Here is an 18,842-nt window from a genome sequence, read left to right on the forward strand (position 1 = left end):
AGGGATGCCCCAAAAGTTGCTAGAGGTTTCCTGAGCTGTGGCTGTATGTTGTGGCTGATTGACCTCCCATTTCTTGGTGCCCTGATAGTTCTAGAGCCAATGCTACTTGGCTCCAGAACTATGAGGGCATATTCAAATGGAAGGTCAAGCATCATGACTTTAATTATCTATCGGTAAAGTTGGGCATTCCTTCTACTAACCAGGGCCGGATTAACAATGGGGCTGATGGAGCTGCAGCTCCAGGCCCATTTCTCAAGATAGGCCCATTTGCCAAAAAAAAAAAAAAAAAAAAAACATTTTTTTTTTTTTTAAGATCGAATTTGGGGGGTTGTAGCTCGATGACCAGAGGTCACAGAAACCCCACATTTGGGGGTAGGCATGGGAAGAGCTACCCCACAACTGGTTAAAATATGGGACGGCTATCATTTATGGTTCCGGAGATACGGGCCTGCTTGCACAGCCTGTCAGAAGCTACATTCAGAGCGGCCAATATAAATACAAGCTGACACATTGCAGCAGACTGATAGGATCACAGTGCTTATAATAATTATTTGTATATTACTCATGGTAATTAACCCCTTGCCACCCAGGCCAATTCTGACACTTCTCTACTACATGTAAAAATCATCATTTGTTTTTTGCTAGAAAATTACTCTATGGTGGTCTTTGCACTTTTTATGTTGCAGGGTACAGAGCTGCACGATTCTGGCTAAAATGAGAATTGCAATTTTTTTGCTTAGAAGATAGATCACGATTCTCTCACGATTGTTGCGGCGTAACATCATCTTTCACATTAAAACAAAAAAATGGGCTAACTTCACTGTTTTGTTTTTATGGTTTTTATTATTCATTGAAGTGGGAAAATGCAGTGTGACATAAAATATTGCAGCAATAGCCATTGTATTCCCTAGAGTCTCTGCTAAAATATATATAATGTTTGGCAGTTCCAAGTAATTTTCTAGCAAATAATATTGCTTTCTAACTTAAGAAACAAGTGTTGGACTTTAAAGCGGGAGTTCACCCATTTAAAAAAAAAAAAAAAATCTCCCCTTAGCTTCCTGCTCGTTCGGTCTAGGGGAATCGGCTATTTATATTAAAATATGTGCAGTACTTACCCGTTTTCGAGCTGCATCTTCTTCCGTCGCTTCCGGGTATGGGTCTTCGGGAGCGGGCGTTCCTTCTTGATTGACATTCTTCCGAGAGGCTTCCGACGGTCGCATCCATCGCGTCACTCGTAGCCGAAAGAAGCCGAACGTCGGTGCGGCTCTATACTGCGCCTGCGCACCGACGTTCGGCTTCTTTCGGAAAATCGTGACGCGATGGATGCGACCGTCGGAAGCCTCTCGGAAACCTGTCAATCAAGAAGGAACGCCCATTCCCGAAGCCCATACCCGGAAGCGACGGAGAGGATGCGTCTCGTAAACGGGTAAGTACTGCACATATTTTAAAATAAATAGCCGATTCCCCTAGACAAAACGAGCAGGAATCTAAGGGGGAAAAGTGCCCTCTAAGGGTGAACCCCCGCTTTAAGTGGTTAAATTTAGTTACAATGTTAGTTAGTTACAATGTTTCATTTTGTTTACAAACTTCGCAGACTGCCCAGATTTTTTCTTTACACACAGAAGTTTATCCCTTTGATCTAAGAAGGAAGTGTCAGTTACAATGTTTCCTGTTAAAAACTTGGCAGACTGTCCAGATATTTTCTTTTGATAGCTGAAAGTCTCTCCACTTGTTATATGAAAGAATCAGCAAACTCTGCATTGAAGATCGTCAGGGGGGTTGAATCGAGATCACGATTTTTTTAACGATTAATTGTGCAGCTCTAGCACGGTATTTGCGCAGCAATTTTTCAAACATGTTTTTTTGGAAAAAAATGTTTCATTCATTAAAAAAACAGTTAGTTAAGTTAGCACAATTTTTTTTGGTATCCTAAGCGATGCTTTACATTTTTTTAGGTTACATGTTTATAGTTACAGAGGAGGTCTAGTACTAGAATTATTGTTCTCGCTCTAACGATCGTGGCGTATGTAACCTGTGTGTATCTGGCTCTGATACTACCAGTGCCTACCCAGCCACTGACTAGTATCTCTCCCCAGCCTGTCCCCACACACCCTCTCACCTGCTGACCTGTGGATGGGGGAATCACTCCTGCAGTGTTATTGTGTTCTGCCAGTGCATACAATGATCAGTGTTGCTAACTATATACAGTAGCTGGCAGCACTGATTGTTTTAAGAAAAAAAAAAAACAGGCTGGTTGTACTCAAGTTGATTAATAGATTGACTTGTGTAAAACCAGCTAGCCCATACATAGATTGACTATGGCTGGTCTCTGCATAATTGGCGTAATTTCAATCCATGTATGACCCGCTTAACCACTACTCAGTCCCTAAATATCCTTCCACTCCTGTACATAGTGCTCACTGTCATACTCTCCACACTCCTCTCCTGTACATAGTGCCCACTGTCATACTCTCCACACTTCTCTCCTATACATAGTACCCAGTGTCATACCCTACACACTCCTCTCCTGTACATAGTGCCCACTGTCATACCCTCCACACTCCTCTCCTATACATAGCGCCCACTGTCATACCCTTCACACTCCTCTCCTGTACATAGTGCCTGCTGTCATACACTTCTCTCCTGTACTTGGTGCCCACTGTCGCACCCTCCACACTCCTCTCCTATACATAGTGCCCACTGTCATACCCTCCACACTCCTCTCCTATACATAGTGTTCACTGTCATACCCTCCACACTCCTCTCCTATACATAGAGCCCACTATCATACCGTCTACATTCCTCTCCTGTACATACTGCCCACTGTCATACCCTCCACACTCCTCTCCTGTACATACTGCCCCATCATACCCTCCACACTTCTCTCTGGTACGTACTACCCTCTGTCATACCCCCTCACTCTTCCTGTACATACTGCCCATTGTCATACCCTTCACACTCCTCTCCTGTACATAGTGCTTTTTTCCGTACCCTTTGTACTCCTCTCCTGTACATAGTGCCCACTGTTAGACCCTCCACATTCCTCTCCCTCACCTGCACATACTTCCCACTTATATACCGTCCATACTCCTCCCCTATGTTGCTTACCCACAAAAACAGTTCTTTAAAATTATACTGAATATCCTCAATGTTACCAGCTCTAGAATGGACACACTTTTGTTAGTTCAACTAAAGGAAATATCAGTTCTCATATTTGTTCTGCCCCATTATTAGTACTCATTTAATTTTGTGATTACTACTATGATGTATAGAGGAACATCGGGGATCTCAGCTACTCTAAATATAGCACTTATATAAAAAAGTGGCCCTGAAAATATTTTTTAAATGTTGGCAACTGTGCACTTAGGCACTGCCCAAGGGCCACCGTCCACCGGGTCAGTAGGGGGCCCCATGAGAGGCTCCTGGGATCCTGTGATAATAAAGCGGTAGTAAACTTTCCTGACATTACTACTTTTTAGAGGCCCTGGGGTAGGTTATGCCACAACGTACAAGTATGCACAGCATATTAGCACATTAGTGTACACTTCAATTTTCAGACTGAGCCCTCCAGTGCTGCGATGAATCAGGCGGGGCCCGGGCACTTCCATCTTCACCCGGTCTTCCTTCTGGGTTCTGTGCCTTTGGTCACTTGCCTTGGCTGGGCTGCGTTCATGTCATTCCCACGCATTTATTTATTATTTATTACACCCCATTCACACCTCCGCGACAAAACGCCCGACGCCGGCCGCTCGTGCCGCTGGAGGGGAGAATTCCCATTGCTGTCTATGAGATGGTTCACATCTCATAGACGCCGTACACCTGCGGCATGAAAAAAAGTCCCGGACCCTTTTTTTCAGGCGGCATTGGCATTCGGCCGTACAAAGCAATAGGAAGGATTTGTAAAAAAAAAAGTTACACTATTCTCGGCAAAATACGCCGCGTACGCGGCGTTAATTGTAGCGGAGGTGTGAATGCAGCCTAAAAGGCCCCACCAAAATCCTCAGCACCAGGCCCATGATGTTCTTAATCTGGCCCTGCTACTAACCACCAACATAAAGGGCATTTTTTTTACATTTATCCACAAAGAATTAGTTTTAAGAGTTTCTTAAAACCTGAGAAGTATGTTAACGGTTCATCTGGGGTAATAAGGTTGAAAAAGGCCGGTCTAATGTGATCCTTTATTTTTGTTTACACACAGCTCTCCCCGTTCTTCAGCTCCGGGGACCGATCGCGGGACTCCAGCGGCGATCAGGTCCACGGGTCCCACGGCCACGGTCACAGAGCTTCGGACCGGGACGCGGGCGTGCGCCCGCGACCTATGGCTGGGCAATTAAAGAGGACGTACCTGTACGTGCTTGTGCCCAGCCGTGCAATTCTGCCGACGTATATGTGCAGGAGGCAGTCCTTAAGTGGTTAAACCTAGACAGAGTGCAAAGGGCAAAGCTTCCAACGGTCCATCTTAGTGAGGGGCTGTCCCTCCTTTTGAGCCAAATCCCTCTATCCTGTTTTACTTCTCAGTTATTCCTCTTTTGGTCTAAAGCAGCCATTCTCACCCAGGGTACCAAGGAACCTTAAGGTTTCTTCAGAGGTGCCTAGGGGTTTCTTGAGCTGTGGCTGATTAGCCTTCCATTTGATGGTGCCCATATGGTTCTTGAGCCAATGCCACTCTTCTTGATCTAATACAGCCATTCTCAACCAAGATACTAATTAACCTTAGGGAAAGAAGTTGCTAGAGGTTTCCTGAGCTGTGCCTGTGAGTTGTGGCTGATTGACCTCCAATGTAATGGTGGATGCATTGTTCTGAAGCCAATGCCATTCTTTTTGGTCAGCCATTCTCAGCCAGGGCACCAAGGAACCCTAGAGTTTCTTCAGAGGTTCATTGAGCTGTGGCTGATTGGCTTCCTATTTAATGGTGCCCAAATTGACTGTATTAAGCCAAAAACAAGCTATCTGGGCACCAATAAATAGGAGGCCAATCAGTCACAGCTCAATGAACCTCTGAAGAAACTCTAGGGTTCCTTAGCTCCCTGGTTGAGAATGACTGTACTAAACCAAAAACAAGCTTTCTCAACCAGGGTACCAAGGAACCCTAGGGTTCCTTCAGAGGTTCCTAGACGTTTATTTAGCTGTGGTTGATTGGCCTTCCATTTGATGGTGCCCAGATAGCTCTTGAGCCAATGCCACTCTTATTGATCTAATACAGCCATTCTCAACCAAGATACCAATTAACCCTAGGGAAAGAAGTTGCTAGAGGTTTCCTGAGCTGTGCCTGTGAGTTGTGGCTGATTGACCTCCAATTTAATGGTGGATGCATTGTTCTGAAGCCAAAGCCATTCTTTTTGGTCAGCCAGGGAACCAAGGAACCCTAGAGTTTCTTCAGAGGTTCATTGAGCTGTGGCTGATTGGCTTCCTATTTAATGGTGCCCAGATAGTTCTGGAGCCAATGCTACTTGGCTCCAGAACTATGAGGGCACTGCTACTAGCAAGGGGGACCTAATAAAGGGGGTCCAACCCGCTAATAGCAAGGGGAACCTAATAAAGGGGGTCCAACCCGATACTAGCAAGGTGGACCTAATAAAGGGGGTCCAACCCGCTACTAGCAAGGGGGACCTAATAAAGGGGATCCAACCCTCTACTAGCAAGGAGGACCTAATAAAGGGGGTCCAACCCGCTACTAGCAAGGAGGACCTAATAAAGGGGGTCCAACCCGCTACTAGCAAGGGGGACCTAATAAAGGGGGTCCAACCCGCTACTAGCAAGGAGGACCTAATAAAGGGGGTCCAACCCGCTACTAGCAAGGGGGACCTAATAAAGGGGGTCCAACCCGCTACTAGCAAGGGGGACCTAATAAAGGGGGTCCAACCCGCTACTAGCAAGGTTGACCTAATAAAGGGGGTCCAACCCTCTACTAGCAAGGAGGACCTAATAAAGGGGGTCCAACCCGCTACTAGCAAGGAGGACCTAATAAAGGGGGTCCAACCCGCTACTAGCAAGGGGGACCTAATAAATGGGGTTCAACCTGCTAATAGCAAGTTTGACCTAATAAAGGGGGTCCAACCCGCTACTAGCAAGAAAAAAAAGAGTTCCCACAGTAGACATCAGAAAAAAGTAGAACGTTTTGCCTTTACCTATACTTTATTGTACACCTCTGTGACCAATCAGATTCTCTCTTTCATGTTTCTAATGATTCTATAGGAAACTGGAAAAAGAGAAGCCGATTGGTTGTCATGGACCAAAAAATGTCAGTTGTCCTTTTGTAGCGATGTTGTGATGTGTTCTGTCATGTCTTGCAGGCTTTTCAGTGTTATCCTGGAACAGTTTTCCCACAAACAAGGAGATGCTCATCACATGAGCGGGAAGCCTGGCGGCTTTGATGTGAAGGCGCTAAGAGCGTTTCGTGTGCTACGACCTCTGCGACTCGTATCCGGCGTCCCAAGTAAGAATCAGCGGCTTCAATGTCTAGTGCAAGTGTCCTCCAGGATGATTTTTCCTATGAAATCCTCTACCCCTCAAATTTCCCCTTCAGGGCCACCATCAGGGGGGTACAGGCATTACACCTGTAAGGGGCCCGATGTCCCCAGGGGCCCGGCTGGCCCCCCTCCCGTTTATTTATTTTTTGCATTACACCTTGTTTTTTTATATATATATATATATATAAAATATATATATATTTATTTTATTTTATTTTTTTGCATTACACCTGTAAGGTGCTCGGCTGGCCCTTCCTCCCGTTTTTTTTTTATATATAAAAAACATATATTTTTTTTTATTTTATTTTTTTGCATTACACCTTGTTTTTTTTTTTTTTATATATATACAAAATATATATATTTTTTTTATTTAATTTTTTTGCATTACACCTGTAAGGTGCTTGGCTGGCCCTTCCTCCCGTTTTTTTTTTTTTATATATAAAAAAACATATATATTTTTTTTATTTTTTATTTTTGCATTACACCTTGTTTTTTTTTTTTTTTTTTTTTTTATATATAAAAAATATATATATTTTTTTTATTTTTTATTTTTTGCATTACACCTGTAAGGTGCTTGGCTGGCCCTTCCTCCCGTTTTTTTTTTTTTATATATAAAAAAACATATATATTTTTTTTATTTTTTATTTTTGCATTACACCTTGTTTTTTTTGGTTTTTTTTTTTTATATATAAAAAATATATATATTTTTTTTATTTTTTATTTTTTGCATTACACCTGTAAGGTGCTCGGCTGGCCCTTCCTCCCGTTTTTTTATTTTTTTATTATTATTATTATTATTTTTTGTAAATTATTTTTTTATTATTGCATTTCAGGTTACAACATGCCACCCAACGTGGATTTTTTTTATAATTATTTATTTATTTTTGAATTACACCTGTAAGGGGCCAGATGGTCCCCAGGGCCCCTTACAGGCCTGGCTTGCCCCCCTCCAGTTTTTTTTTTATTATAAAAAATATATATATTTCTTTTATTTAATTTTTTTTGCATTACACCTGTAAGGTGCTCGGCTGGCCCTTCCTCACGTTTTTTTTTTTTATATATATATAAAAAATATATATATTTTTTTATTTTATTACACCTTGTTTTTTTTTGTTTTTTTTATATATAAAAAATATATATATATATTTTATTTTATTTTTTTGCATTACACCTGTAAGGTGCTCGGCTGGCCCTTCCTCCCGTTTTTTATATATATATATATATATATATATATATATATATATATATATATATATATATATATATATATATATATATTTAATTTGTTTGCATTACACCTGTAAGCTGGCCCTTCCTCCCGTTTTTTTATTTTTTATTATTATTATTTTTTTTTTGAAAATTATTTTTTTATTATTGCATTTCAAACAATACAGGTTACAACATGCCACCCAACATGGATTTTTTTATAATTATTTATTTATTTATTTTTGCATTACACCTGTAAGGGGCCAGATGGTCCCCAGGGCCCCTTACAGGCCTGGCTTGCCCCCCTCCAGTTTTTTTTTTATTATAAAAAATATATATATTTCTTTTATTTAATTTTTTTTGCATTACACCTGTAAGGTGCTCGGCTGGCCCTTCCTCACGTTTTTTTTTTTTTATATATATATAAAAAATATATATATTTTTTTATTTTATTACACCTTGTTTTTTTTTGTTTTTTTTATATATAAAAAATATATATATATATTTTATTTTTTTTTTTTGCATTACACCTGTAAGGTGCTCGGCTGGCCCTTCCTCCCGTTTTATATATATATATATATATATATATATATATATATATATATATATATATATATATAAAATATATATATTTTTTTTATTTTATTTTTTTGCATTACACCTTGTGTTTTTTTTATATATATATATATATATATATATATATATATATATATATATATATATATATTTAATTTGTTTGCATTACACCTGTAAGCTGGCCCTTCCTCCCGTTTTTTTATTTTTTATTATTATTATTTTTTTTTTGAAAATTATTTTTTTATTATTGCATTTCAAACAATACAGGTTACAACATGCCACCCAACATGGATTTTTTTATAATTATTTATTTATTTATTTTTGCATTACACCTGTAAGGGGCCAGATGGTCCCCAGGGCCCCTTACAGGCCTGGCTTGCCCCCCTCCAGTTTTTTTGTTTTTTTTTATTATAAAAACATTTTTTTTATTTATTTAAATTTTTTTTTTTTGCATTACACCTGTAAGGTGCTCGGCTGGCCCTTCCTCCTGTTTTTTTTTATTTTTTTATTATTATATTATTATTTTTTTTTGTAAATTATTTTTTTATTATTGCATTTCAAACAATACAGGTTACAACATGCCACCCAAAGTGGATTTTTTTTTATAATTATTTATTTATTTTTGCATTACACCTGTAAGGGGCCAGATGGTCCCCAGTGCCCCTTACAGGCCCCCCTCCCGTTTTTTACTTTTTTCTATTTATTTTTAATTTATGTTTTTGCATTACACCTGTAAGCTGTAAGGGGCCCGATGGTCCCCAGGGCCCCCCCGCTTATTATTATTATCTCGCGTCAGGAGAGAAGAGATTACACTTGTGTCTTTTTCATCAGCACACAAACATGTGGGGGAAGGTGCTCTGGTCACATGACACCAAAATTCAACTTTTTGGTCTAAAAGTAAAACGCAATGGGCTAGATTCACGTAGGGGGACGCAAGTAAGTTGCGGCGGTGTAGCGTAAATGTGCCGGCGTAAGCGCGCCAAATTCAAATTGTCAAGAGGTGGGTGTGTTTTATGTAAATAAAACATGACCCCACGTAAACGAAGTTTTGAACCATCCGTGGACGTATCCCAGTGCGCATGCGTCGGATAGAATGCCTAAGATACGTCGAACACTGCCTACGACGTGAACGTAACTTACGCACAGCCCTATTCGCGTACGACTTACACAAACGACGTAAAAAGATACGCTTGTTCCGACATACATACTTTGCATGGGCTGCGCCACCTAGAGACCTGCTTTATCTTTACGCCGGAGTATGTCTTACGTAAACGGCGTAACTAATTGCGACGGGCGTACGTACATTCATGAATCGGCATATCTAGGTCATTTGCATATTCGACGCGTAAATCTACGGAAGCGCCCCTTGTGGCCAGCGTAAATATGCACCCAAGACACAACGGCGTAGGAGACTTACGTCGGTCGTATTTTGGGAAAATTCAGGCGTACCTGGTTTCCAGAATACGCATATAGATACGACGGCGCACATTTGGACTTACGAAGGCCTATCTGGAGATACGCAGTCGTAATTCCTTTCTGAATCCGGTTCTATGTGTGGGGAAAACTAACACTGCACATCCCCCTGAACACACCATCCCCACTGTGAAACATGGTGGTGGCAGCATCATGTGGTGGGGATGCTTTTCTTCAGCAGGGACAGGGAAGCTGGTCAGAGTTGATGGGAAGATGGATGGAGACAAATACAGGACAATCTTAGAAGAAAACCTGTTAGGCCTTGTACTCACGGCAGGACATGTCCGATGAAAACGGTCTGCAGACCGTTTCCATCGGACATGTCTGGCCGGGGACTGCCCGGGGACTTCTGTTCGATGGCTATACACACCATCGAACAGAAGCCCGCGCGTAAACATTACGCGGGGCGTGTCCGCGGTGTCGCCGCGTCGATGACGCGGTGTCGCCGCGACAATGACGCGGCGACGTGGGCGGGCCGCCTTAAATATGCTTCCACGCATGCGTCGAAGTCATTCGACGCATGCGAGGGATGCGGGCGGCAGGACATGTACGGTAGGTCTGTACAGACGACCGTACATGTCCGGGCGGACAGGTTTCCAGCGGACTGTTTTAAAACAAGTCCGGGAAACAGTTGTCCGCTGGAAACCTGTCCGATCCGTCCCAAAATGGTCCGCTCGGGCCAACACACGGCCAAACATGTCTGCTGAAACTGGTCTGCGGACCAGTTTCAGCAGACATGTTTGGTCGTGAGTACGGGGCCTTAGAGTCTGCAAAAGACTTGAGACCGGGGTGGAGGTTCACCTTCCAGCAGGACAACGACCCTAAAGTACAGCCAGAGCTACAATGGAATGGTTTAGATCAAAGCCTATTCATGTGTTAGAATGGCCCAGTCACAGTCCAGACCTAAATCCCATTGAGAATCTGTGGCAAGACCTGAAAATTGCTGATCACAGACGCTCTCCATCCAATCTGACAGAACTTGAGATATTTTACAAAGAAGAAGAATGGGGCAGAAATGTCCCTCTCTAGATGTGCAAAGCTGGTAGAGACACCCCCAAAAAGACTTGTAGAGAAAGGGGGTTCTACAAAGTATTGACTCCGGGGGGCGCCATACAAATGCCCCTCCCCCCCACACTTTTCACTTATTTATCTGTATCATTTTCCTTCCACTTCACAATTATGTGACACTTTGTGTCTCTCACATAAAATCCCAATAAAATACATTTACGTTTTTTTGGGTGTAACGTGAGAAAACGCGATACGTGTCCCAGCTTTACGCCGCGCTTATTGTTATTGTTGTTTTCAGGCTTACACATTGTTCTGAATTCCATCATGAAGGCCATGGTCCCGCTGCTGCACATCGCGCTCCTCGTCTTGTTCGTCATCATTATTTACGCCATCATTGGACTGGAGCTCTTCATTGGCCGGATGCACAAGACCTGTTTCTACGTTGGGTCGGGTAAGTTTTGGACGCCCCGCGTCATTTTAAGGCCCGAAGATTACGTTACCCCCTCCCCCCCAAAACATTATAGATGTTCTGAAAGCGGAGACCCTGTAGAATAAAATGGTCACATGATACGACCGCAACAGTTTATGAAACACAACATATCAGTAAAATAACACATAAAAGTTCATTTTATCTGCCTCGTTACCGCGATACGGCCGAGAGACGGCGCCAGGGCGGCTCTCTCATTCTGCAAGGGGGCTCCAGGGACGTCCTCCCAGAACCGCGCCCTTCTTCGGACACAGCTGATCGCGGATTGCAGTAAAGGGCCAACCACAGCGGCCCTTTACTATGTGATCAGCTGTGTCCAATCACAGGTCATTACATGTAAAAAAAAAAAAATTGCCAGTTGTTGGCAATTCCTTTCCTCGCGTACTGTGACAGCATGAGGAGAGGAGAGGAGAGCCGGGAACTGGCAAGGGACAATAATACAGATTACCAGTGCTGCCTATCAGTACTGCCCATTAGTGCTGCCTATCAGTGCCCATAAGTGCTGCCTATCAGTACTGCCCATTAGTGCTGCCTATCAGTGCCCATCAGTGTCGCCTCATCAGTGCCGCCTCAGTACCCATCAGTGCTGCCTCATCAGCGCACATCAATGAAGGAGAAAGCTTCAGTACCGTATGTTTTCCATAGGCAACGGTTTACAAGCCCCCTACAGGCCATCACAAATAACTGCACACATTGGGCACAGAATTACTGACCTCCCTCCGGCGTGCGTTCTTCTCCCTCTACTGATCCCCCTCTGGCGTGCGTTGTCCTATGTAACGTGAAGCGCAATCAATGTTTCTGCGCACAGGCGCCCCTGACATTTATGTTTCGCACCTTTTTAGCACAACGTATTTAAAGAAGCACCTCCGCCCCCTCCGGGTGACCAATCGACATTGCAGGGATTATAAAATGAAGTTCTGCTCCCCCCCTCCCCCCCCAAGCTACAAATCCTGCATTTGCTACATTGTAATATCAGGACCCTCCCCTGTCCCGGGATCCCGTGATCTCCGTACCCCAGACCATTTCCGGATCAGCTCTTGGGTGCCGCTGCCGCCGCCATTTGTGATAAGGGCAGGGAATCTTTTCTGGCTTTGCAGCCATTTACCTACTGCGCATGCGCTGCGCTTTCTAACTGGCCTGGCGGCAGAGGAGGAAGGAGGAGGAGGAAGGAGGAGGAAGGAGGAGGGGGAAGGAGGAGGAAGGAGGAGGGGGAAGGAGGAGGGGGGAGGAGGAGGAGGAAGGAGGAGGGGGGAGGAGGAAGGAGAAGGAGGGGGAGGAGGAAGGAGGAGGGGGAGGAAGAAGGAGGGGGGAGGAGGGAGGGGGAGGAGGAAGAAGGGGGAGGAGGAAGGAGGAGGGGGAGGAGGAGGATGAGGAGGAGGAGGAGGGAGGAGAAGGAGGAGGAGGAGGAGGGAGGAGAGGGGGAGGAGGAAGGAGGAGGGGGAGGAGGAGGGAGGAGGAGGAGGAGAAGGAGGAGGGGGGCCGAACTTCGAAGAAACGTCACCACGGCAAAGTCTCCCGGAAGTGGAGACGGGTACCTGTCAAAAACAAAACTGAAATTCCCGTTGCAGGGGGTGCCTAAAATCTGACTTGTACCTTAGTGTGGACATCTGGGAAAATCAGTGAGCCAATCACACGAATGACATTTCTGGGGGTTTTCCTGTCCTAACAGAAGCCCCAAGGCTGCCATTGTATGGAAAGCTCCAGCGGCTGCAGATTGAAGAAGAAAAGTTGTTCTTAATAACTTTATTATAACATACAATATACAGTATATATAATATATTACCGTATATACTCGAGTATAAGCCGAGGCACCTAATTTTACCACAAACAACTGAGAAAGCGTATTGACTCGAGTATAAGCCTAGGGTGTCCATCTGCATGCCTCACTGTGCCTCACTGTGCCCATGCCCCACTGTGTCTCACTGTGCCTATGCCTCACTGTGTCCATGCTTCACTGTGTCTCACTGTGCCCATGCCTCACTGTGCCCATGCCTCACTGTGCCCATGCTTCACTGTGTCAATGTCTCACTGTGTCCATGCCTCACTATGTCTCACTGTGCCCATGCCTCACTGTGTCCATACCTCACTGTGCCCATGCCGCACTGTGCCCATGGCCTCACTGTGTCCATGCCTCACTGTGTCTCACTGTGCCCATGCCTCACTGTGTCAATGTCTCACTGTGTCCATGCCTCACTGTGCCCATGCCTCACTGTGTCTCACTGTGTCCATGCCTCACTGTGCCCATGCCTCACTGTGTCTCACTGTGTCTATGCCTCACTGTGCCCATGCCTCACTGTGTCCATGCCTCACTGTGCCCATGCCTCACTGTGTCTCACTGTGCCCATGCCTCACTGTGCCCATGTCTCACTGTGTCCATGCCTCACTGTGCCCATGCCTTACTGTGTCTCACTGTGTCCATGCCTCACTGTGCCCATGCCTAAGACTCCCTGGCCAAGCGGGTCTCAGAACCCACTTCCTAAATGGCCGGGAGGAGAATCAGGGGAAGACCATAGCAAATATCAAGTCACTATTGCCACACAACTGGGTGGGCTCGGGGCACAGTGCTCTGCGCCCCGAGCCCACCCCTTTTTTTAGGCCAATTAGAGCATCAGGCTCTAATCATGTGCTACAACAAAAAAAAACCCTATTAAAATCCATGCGTCCGGCGCCCCGTATGTAGATTAGGGGGCCAGACTTGTGGATTAGGGGGGTTGTCACGGCTCGAATGACGATTGCGCGGTCATGCCACACTGTACCGAAACAAAATTGTAATCATCTTTTTCTCAGAAATAGAACTTTCTTTTTGTGCTATTTAATCACCACTGGCTTTTTTTTTTTTTTTTTGATAAATGAATGAATAAAGACCGAAATTTTTTTAAAAATATATTTTTTTTAATTCGTTAGTTATAAAATTTTTACAAACGGGTAACTTTTCTCTTTCACTGATGTGCGCCGTTGAGGCTGCACTGATGGGAATTGATGGTTTGCACTGGTGGGCACTGATAGGCTGCACTGATGGGCATTGATGGTCTGCACTGATGGGCATTGATGGTCTGCACTGGTGGGCATTGATGGTCTGCACTAATGGGCACTGATGGTCTGCACTGGTGGGCATTGATGGTCTGCACTGATGGGCATTAATGGTCTGCACTGGTGAGCACTGATAGGCTGCACTGATAACCACTGATGGGAACTGATAGTCTGCACTGATGGGCATTGATGGTCTGCACTGATGGGCATTGATGGTCTGCACTGGTGGGCACTGATAGGCTGCACTGATGGGCACTGATGGGAACTGATGGTCTGCACTGATGGGCATTGATGGTCTGCACTGATGGGCATTGATGGTCTGCACTGATAAGCACTGATGGTCTGCACTGATGGGTACTGGTAGGTGTCACTGATATGTGACACTGTTGATGAGGCACTGATTGGCAGAACTGGTGGGCACTGATTGGCAGCACTGATTGGCAGCACTGGTGGGCACTGATTGGCAGCACTGATGGGAACTGATGGTCTACACTGATGGGCATTGATGGTCTGCACTGATGGGTACTGGTAGGTGTCACTGATATGTGACACTGTTGATGAGGCACTGATTGGCAGCACTGGTGGGCACTGATTGACAGCACTGGTGGGCACTGATTGGCAGCACTGGTGGGCACTGATTGGCAGCACCCATTGGCAGCACTGGTGGGAACTGTTGGGACTGCAGTGCCCAGATTATCAGTGGGCATGTTCTCCTCTCCTCATGCTGTCAGCGTGGGGAAAAGAGTGCTGATAACCGGCTTCCGTTTACATCCATGATCCGCTGTGATTGGACACAGCTGATCACGTGGTAAAGAGCCGCTGATTTTGCTCTTTACCCCAATCTGCGATTGGCAGTGTCCAAAGGACACGGAACATGGGATGCCGTCATACGGCGACATCTCAGTAGCCGACTGCGCTGTAGCCGTCATTCAGCTATAGCACGGTCGGCAAGTGGTTACACCCCAACAAGAATGCTTGTAGGCAGGTGCCTAGTGTTAATTTTGTTTAAAAACCAACAGGGGTCAACGATTGGTGTTTCATGTGTGGTAGAGAGTTAATCATTTATATTCATCATAACACAGTTTACTATGCTTCACTGATGAATGGACACAATGGAGTGATTTGTACAGATCGCTCGCTGTGTTCATTCTAGAATATGTCATTTACTGGCCCCCCTCTTCCCCTCTCCATCTTGAAATATCCCTCTGTGTGCCTGATGCAGCCTACCGGCAGGAGAGGGGGGGAGGGAAGCTGCTAAAAAAAAGGGGCACACAGGGGGGGGGCGGACAGCAAATGGAAGGGGCGCATGTGCTAGAACCAATCCCACTGCAGTGCAGCCGGAGGGGGAAAGAAGAGGAGGAGCGCTGGCAGCACCGCATAAGGAGGCAGATGAGGGACTGAGGATCGGTGTTTGCAATAAGTACAGCAAGACCTCCTGCTCAACAGGTGCCCGGGCGCCCTCCTTTTGTACTAATGGGGCTTGGGCCAGTGGCGTCACTAGGGTTGGTGTCACCCGGTGCGGTAAAACATGGTGTCACCCCCCCCCTCTGTCTAGGCTGCCCAGCACCAAGCACAGGCATGGGGCACACCCCAAACCAGCCAATGTAAATGATAGTATAGGGCAGTATAGTGGCAGGTTAGGGTAGTATAGAGTGCTATAGTGGCAGGTTGGTGTAGTGGGGTGGTATATCACAGGTTAAGGTGGTATAGGACATGTGATATAGGGTAGTTTGGGGTGGTATAGGGCAAGTTAGGGTTGCATAGGGCAGGTTGGGGTGGTATAGGGCAAGTTAGGGTGGTACAGGGCAGGTTGGGGTGGTATAGTGCAAGTTAGGGTGGCATAGGGCAAGTTGGGTGGCATTGGGCAGGTTGGGGTGGTATAGGGCAAGTTAGGGTGGCACAGGGCAAGTTGGGTGGCATGGGAAAGTTTGGGGTGGTACAGGGCAGGCTGTGGTGGTACAGGGCAGGCTGGGTGGTGCAGGGCAGGCTGGGGTGGTACAGGGCAGGCTGGGGTGGTATAGGGCTGTTTGGGGTGGTACAGGGCAGGCTGGGGTGGTACAGGGCAGGTTGGGGTGGTACAGGGCAAGCTGGGTGGTACAGGGCAGGCTGGGGTGGTACAGGGCAGGCTGGGGTGGCACAGAGCAGGCTGGGGTGGTACAGGGCAGGCTGGGATTGCACAGGGCAGGCTGGGCATGTCAGCTAAAAAAAAACAAAAAAAAAACGGGATGGTGTCACCCCTCTAGCGGGTGTCACCCGGTGCGGACCGCACCCCCCGCACCCACCTAGCAACGCCTCTTGCTTGGCCCCCCCCCTTTTGTACTAATGGGGCCCGGCCCCCTTTTGTACTGATGGGGCTCGGGCCCAGTACAGGAGGGCCGGTGACTTGTCGTTAAGGTTCCCCTATCCAGATGGTTCCTGTAAAGACTGCTAAGGCGCAATCCTTGCCGACGGAAATCTCCGAACCTCGGCCGGCATCCAGGCTCATTCCTTAACATCCCCGTGGATTGGAAGATGTTAAAAAAAAAGAGCCAGGAGGCCGAGCGAGCGGAGCGAGCCGTCCGAGGATGCCGCCCTGGATGCCGGCCAAGGTTCGGAGATTTCCTTCGGCAAGGATTGCGCCTGCGCAGTCCTTACAGGAACCATTGCGATATCCGGAACCATATCGTCAGATCACCGGCTGTACTGTCTTATCAGCTGGCCTGAGTACAGAAGAGGAGCCGGTACGAATGTGGAAGACTGAAGGGAGGGCCAGAGGGCCAGATATAAATGCAAGTTCCTACTGTAGACCTCCGCTTTTCAGAACGACAAATTTGTTCTTTGTTTTATCTACCAATCACAGACCTTGTCTCAGAGGAAGAGCCTGCGCCCTGCGCTTTCTCCGGCCACGGAAGGGAATGTCATTTGAACAGCACAGAGTGCCGCGGCAAGTGGGAGGGACCCAACGGCGGCATCACCAACTTCGACAATTTCTTTTTCGCCATGCTGACCGTCTTCCAGTGCATCACTATGGAGGGCTGGACAGATGTTCTGTACTGGGTGAGATTTGTTATCAGAGATTTGTACGGAATGTTAATCCTAACGCCGCGCCTTCATTCCCTGTCCACCGCCTCTCGTTCCTTTTATACCCCGCCGCTCCCCGTGTAATCATCGGCCTTCCAGGTTGTGATTTAATTCCTATGGAAACTGCTAGATACGTGGATAGAAAGAGACGCAAGATGCCGGAGAAGAGTCCCGAGAGAGAGGATTTACACCAGGATCTAATATTATCATGTTTTAGGGTCATCTCAACAAAATGTGCCGCCAATATCTTTATGGTCGAAATAATTATATTTTTGAAAGGGTGGGGTAGATTTTTTTAAAGAATGTTAGGTAGATTCAGTAAGAGTTAGGCCGGCTTATCAGTAGATAAGTCGACCTAACTCCGAATCTACGCTGTCCTAAGTTTAAGTGTATTCTCAAACAGAGATACGCTTAAACATATCTAAGATACGACGGCTTGCGCCGTCCTATCTTAGATTGCAATATTTTGGATGGCCGCTAGGTGGCGCTTCTATTGCGGTCGGCGTAGAATATGTAAATGAGGAGATACGCCGATTCACAAACGTACGCCCGGCCGACGCAGTACTTTTACGCCGTTTACGTAAGAGATAGGCCGCGTAAAGTTAGAGCTAGGCCCTAGTGGAATAGTAATGTCAAGTATGGCCGCCGTTCCCGCGTCGAAATTCTAATTTTTTTACGTCGTTTGCGTAAGTCGTCCATGAATCGGGATTTACGTCGTTTACGTCCACGTCAAAATCAATAGGCCCGTGCAGCGTAATTAGCTACAATGCACACTGGGAAATGTAGGTGCCCGGCGCATGCACAGTAACAAAAAATCGTCAAAAACGTAAGGTCAAGCCTTATTAGCATTAAACACGCCTCTCTTCCACACATTTGAATTCGGCGCCCTTACGCCCGCCCGCTTTAGGCTACGCTGCCGTATATTAGCAGGCAAGTACATTGAAAATCATGTACTTGCCTAGCTAACTTACGGCGGCGTAGCCTAAACACGCTAAGCTACGCCGCCATAAGTTTATTCCTTTCTACCTGAATCTACCTATGTATTCTTAATTGCAAATGTAAAATACAAAAAAAGGGTAAAAAAAAAAAAGAAAGGCGTGGTAAAGATGAACATCTGAACCTCAAACCCTCTACATCAGCTTTTCTCAACCTTTTCAACACAGAGGAACCTTTGAAATAACTTTCCAGTCTCAGGGAACCCCCTGCTAATAATGAAGGCTCACATTGCTTATTGATCTTATTGATCTAGGAACCCCTGGCAACCTGAGGGAACCTTTGGGTTTCATGGAACCCTGGTTGGAGAAGAATGTCCCTTACACTTGTGGGCATTGGTAAGAATTCCCCCCTTACAGATAGCTAAAATGATCAATGGTGTCAGTGGGAACTTATCTGAGGGGAAGCAATTGGTTGTTGATCAAGGAACCCCTGGTGACCTCTAAGGGAACCCTAGCTGGGGAAGAATCTTCCTTATACTTGTGGGCATTGGGAAGAATTACCCCCTTACCATTGATCATTTTAGTGATCTGTATCAG

General features: G+C 45.8%; 1 protein-coding gene across 1 annotated transcript in view; it reads left to right on the forward strand.

The window, feature by feature from the left end:
- CACNA1F (calcium voltage-gated channel subunit alpha1 F) overlaps positions 1-18,842 on the forward strand; it is a 167,712-nt gene that overhangs the window by 22,737 nt on the left and 126,133 nt on the right. The window contains exons 5-7 of the mRNA XM_040322711.1: positions 6,294-6,436; positions 11,032-11,184; positions 17,090-17,286. Coding sequence (XP_040178645.1) covers positions 6,294-6,436; positions 11,032-11,184; positions 17,090-17,286 — 493 coding nt within the window. The remainder of the gene's footprint in view (positions 1-6,293; positions 6,437-11,031; positions 11,185-17,089; positions 17,287-18,842) is intronic.

The sequence above is a fragment of the Rana temporaria genome, chromosome 9 (genome assembly GCF_905171775.1).
Source record: "Rana temporaria chromosome 9, aRanTem1.1, whole genome shotgun sequence".
Taxonomy (NCBI): Eukaryota; Metazoa; Chordata; class Amphibia; order Anura; family Ranidae; genus Rana; species Rana temporaria.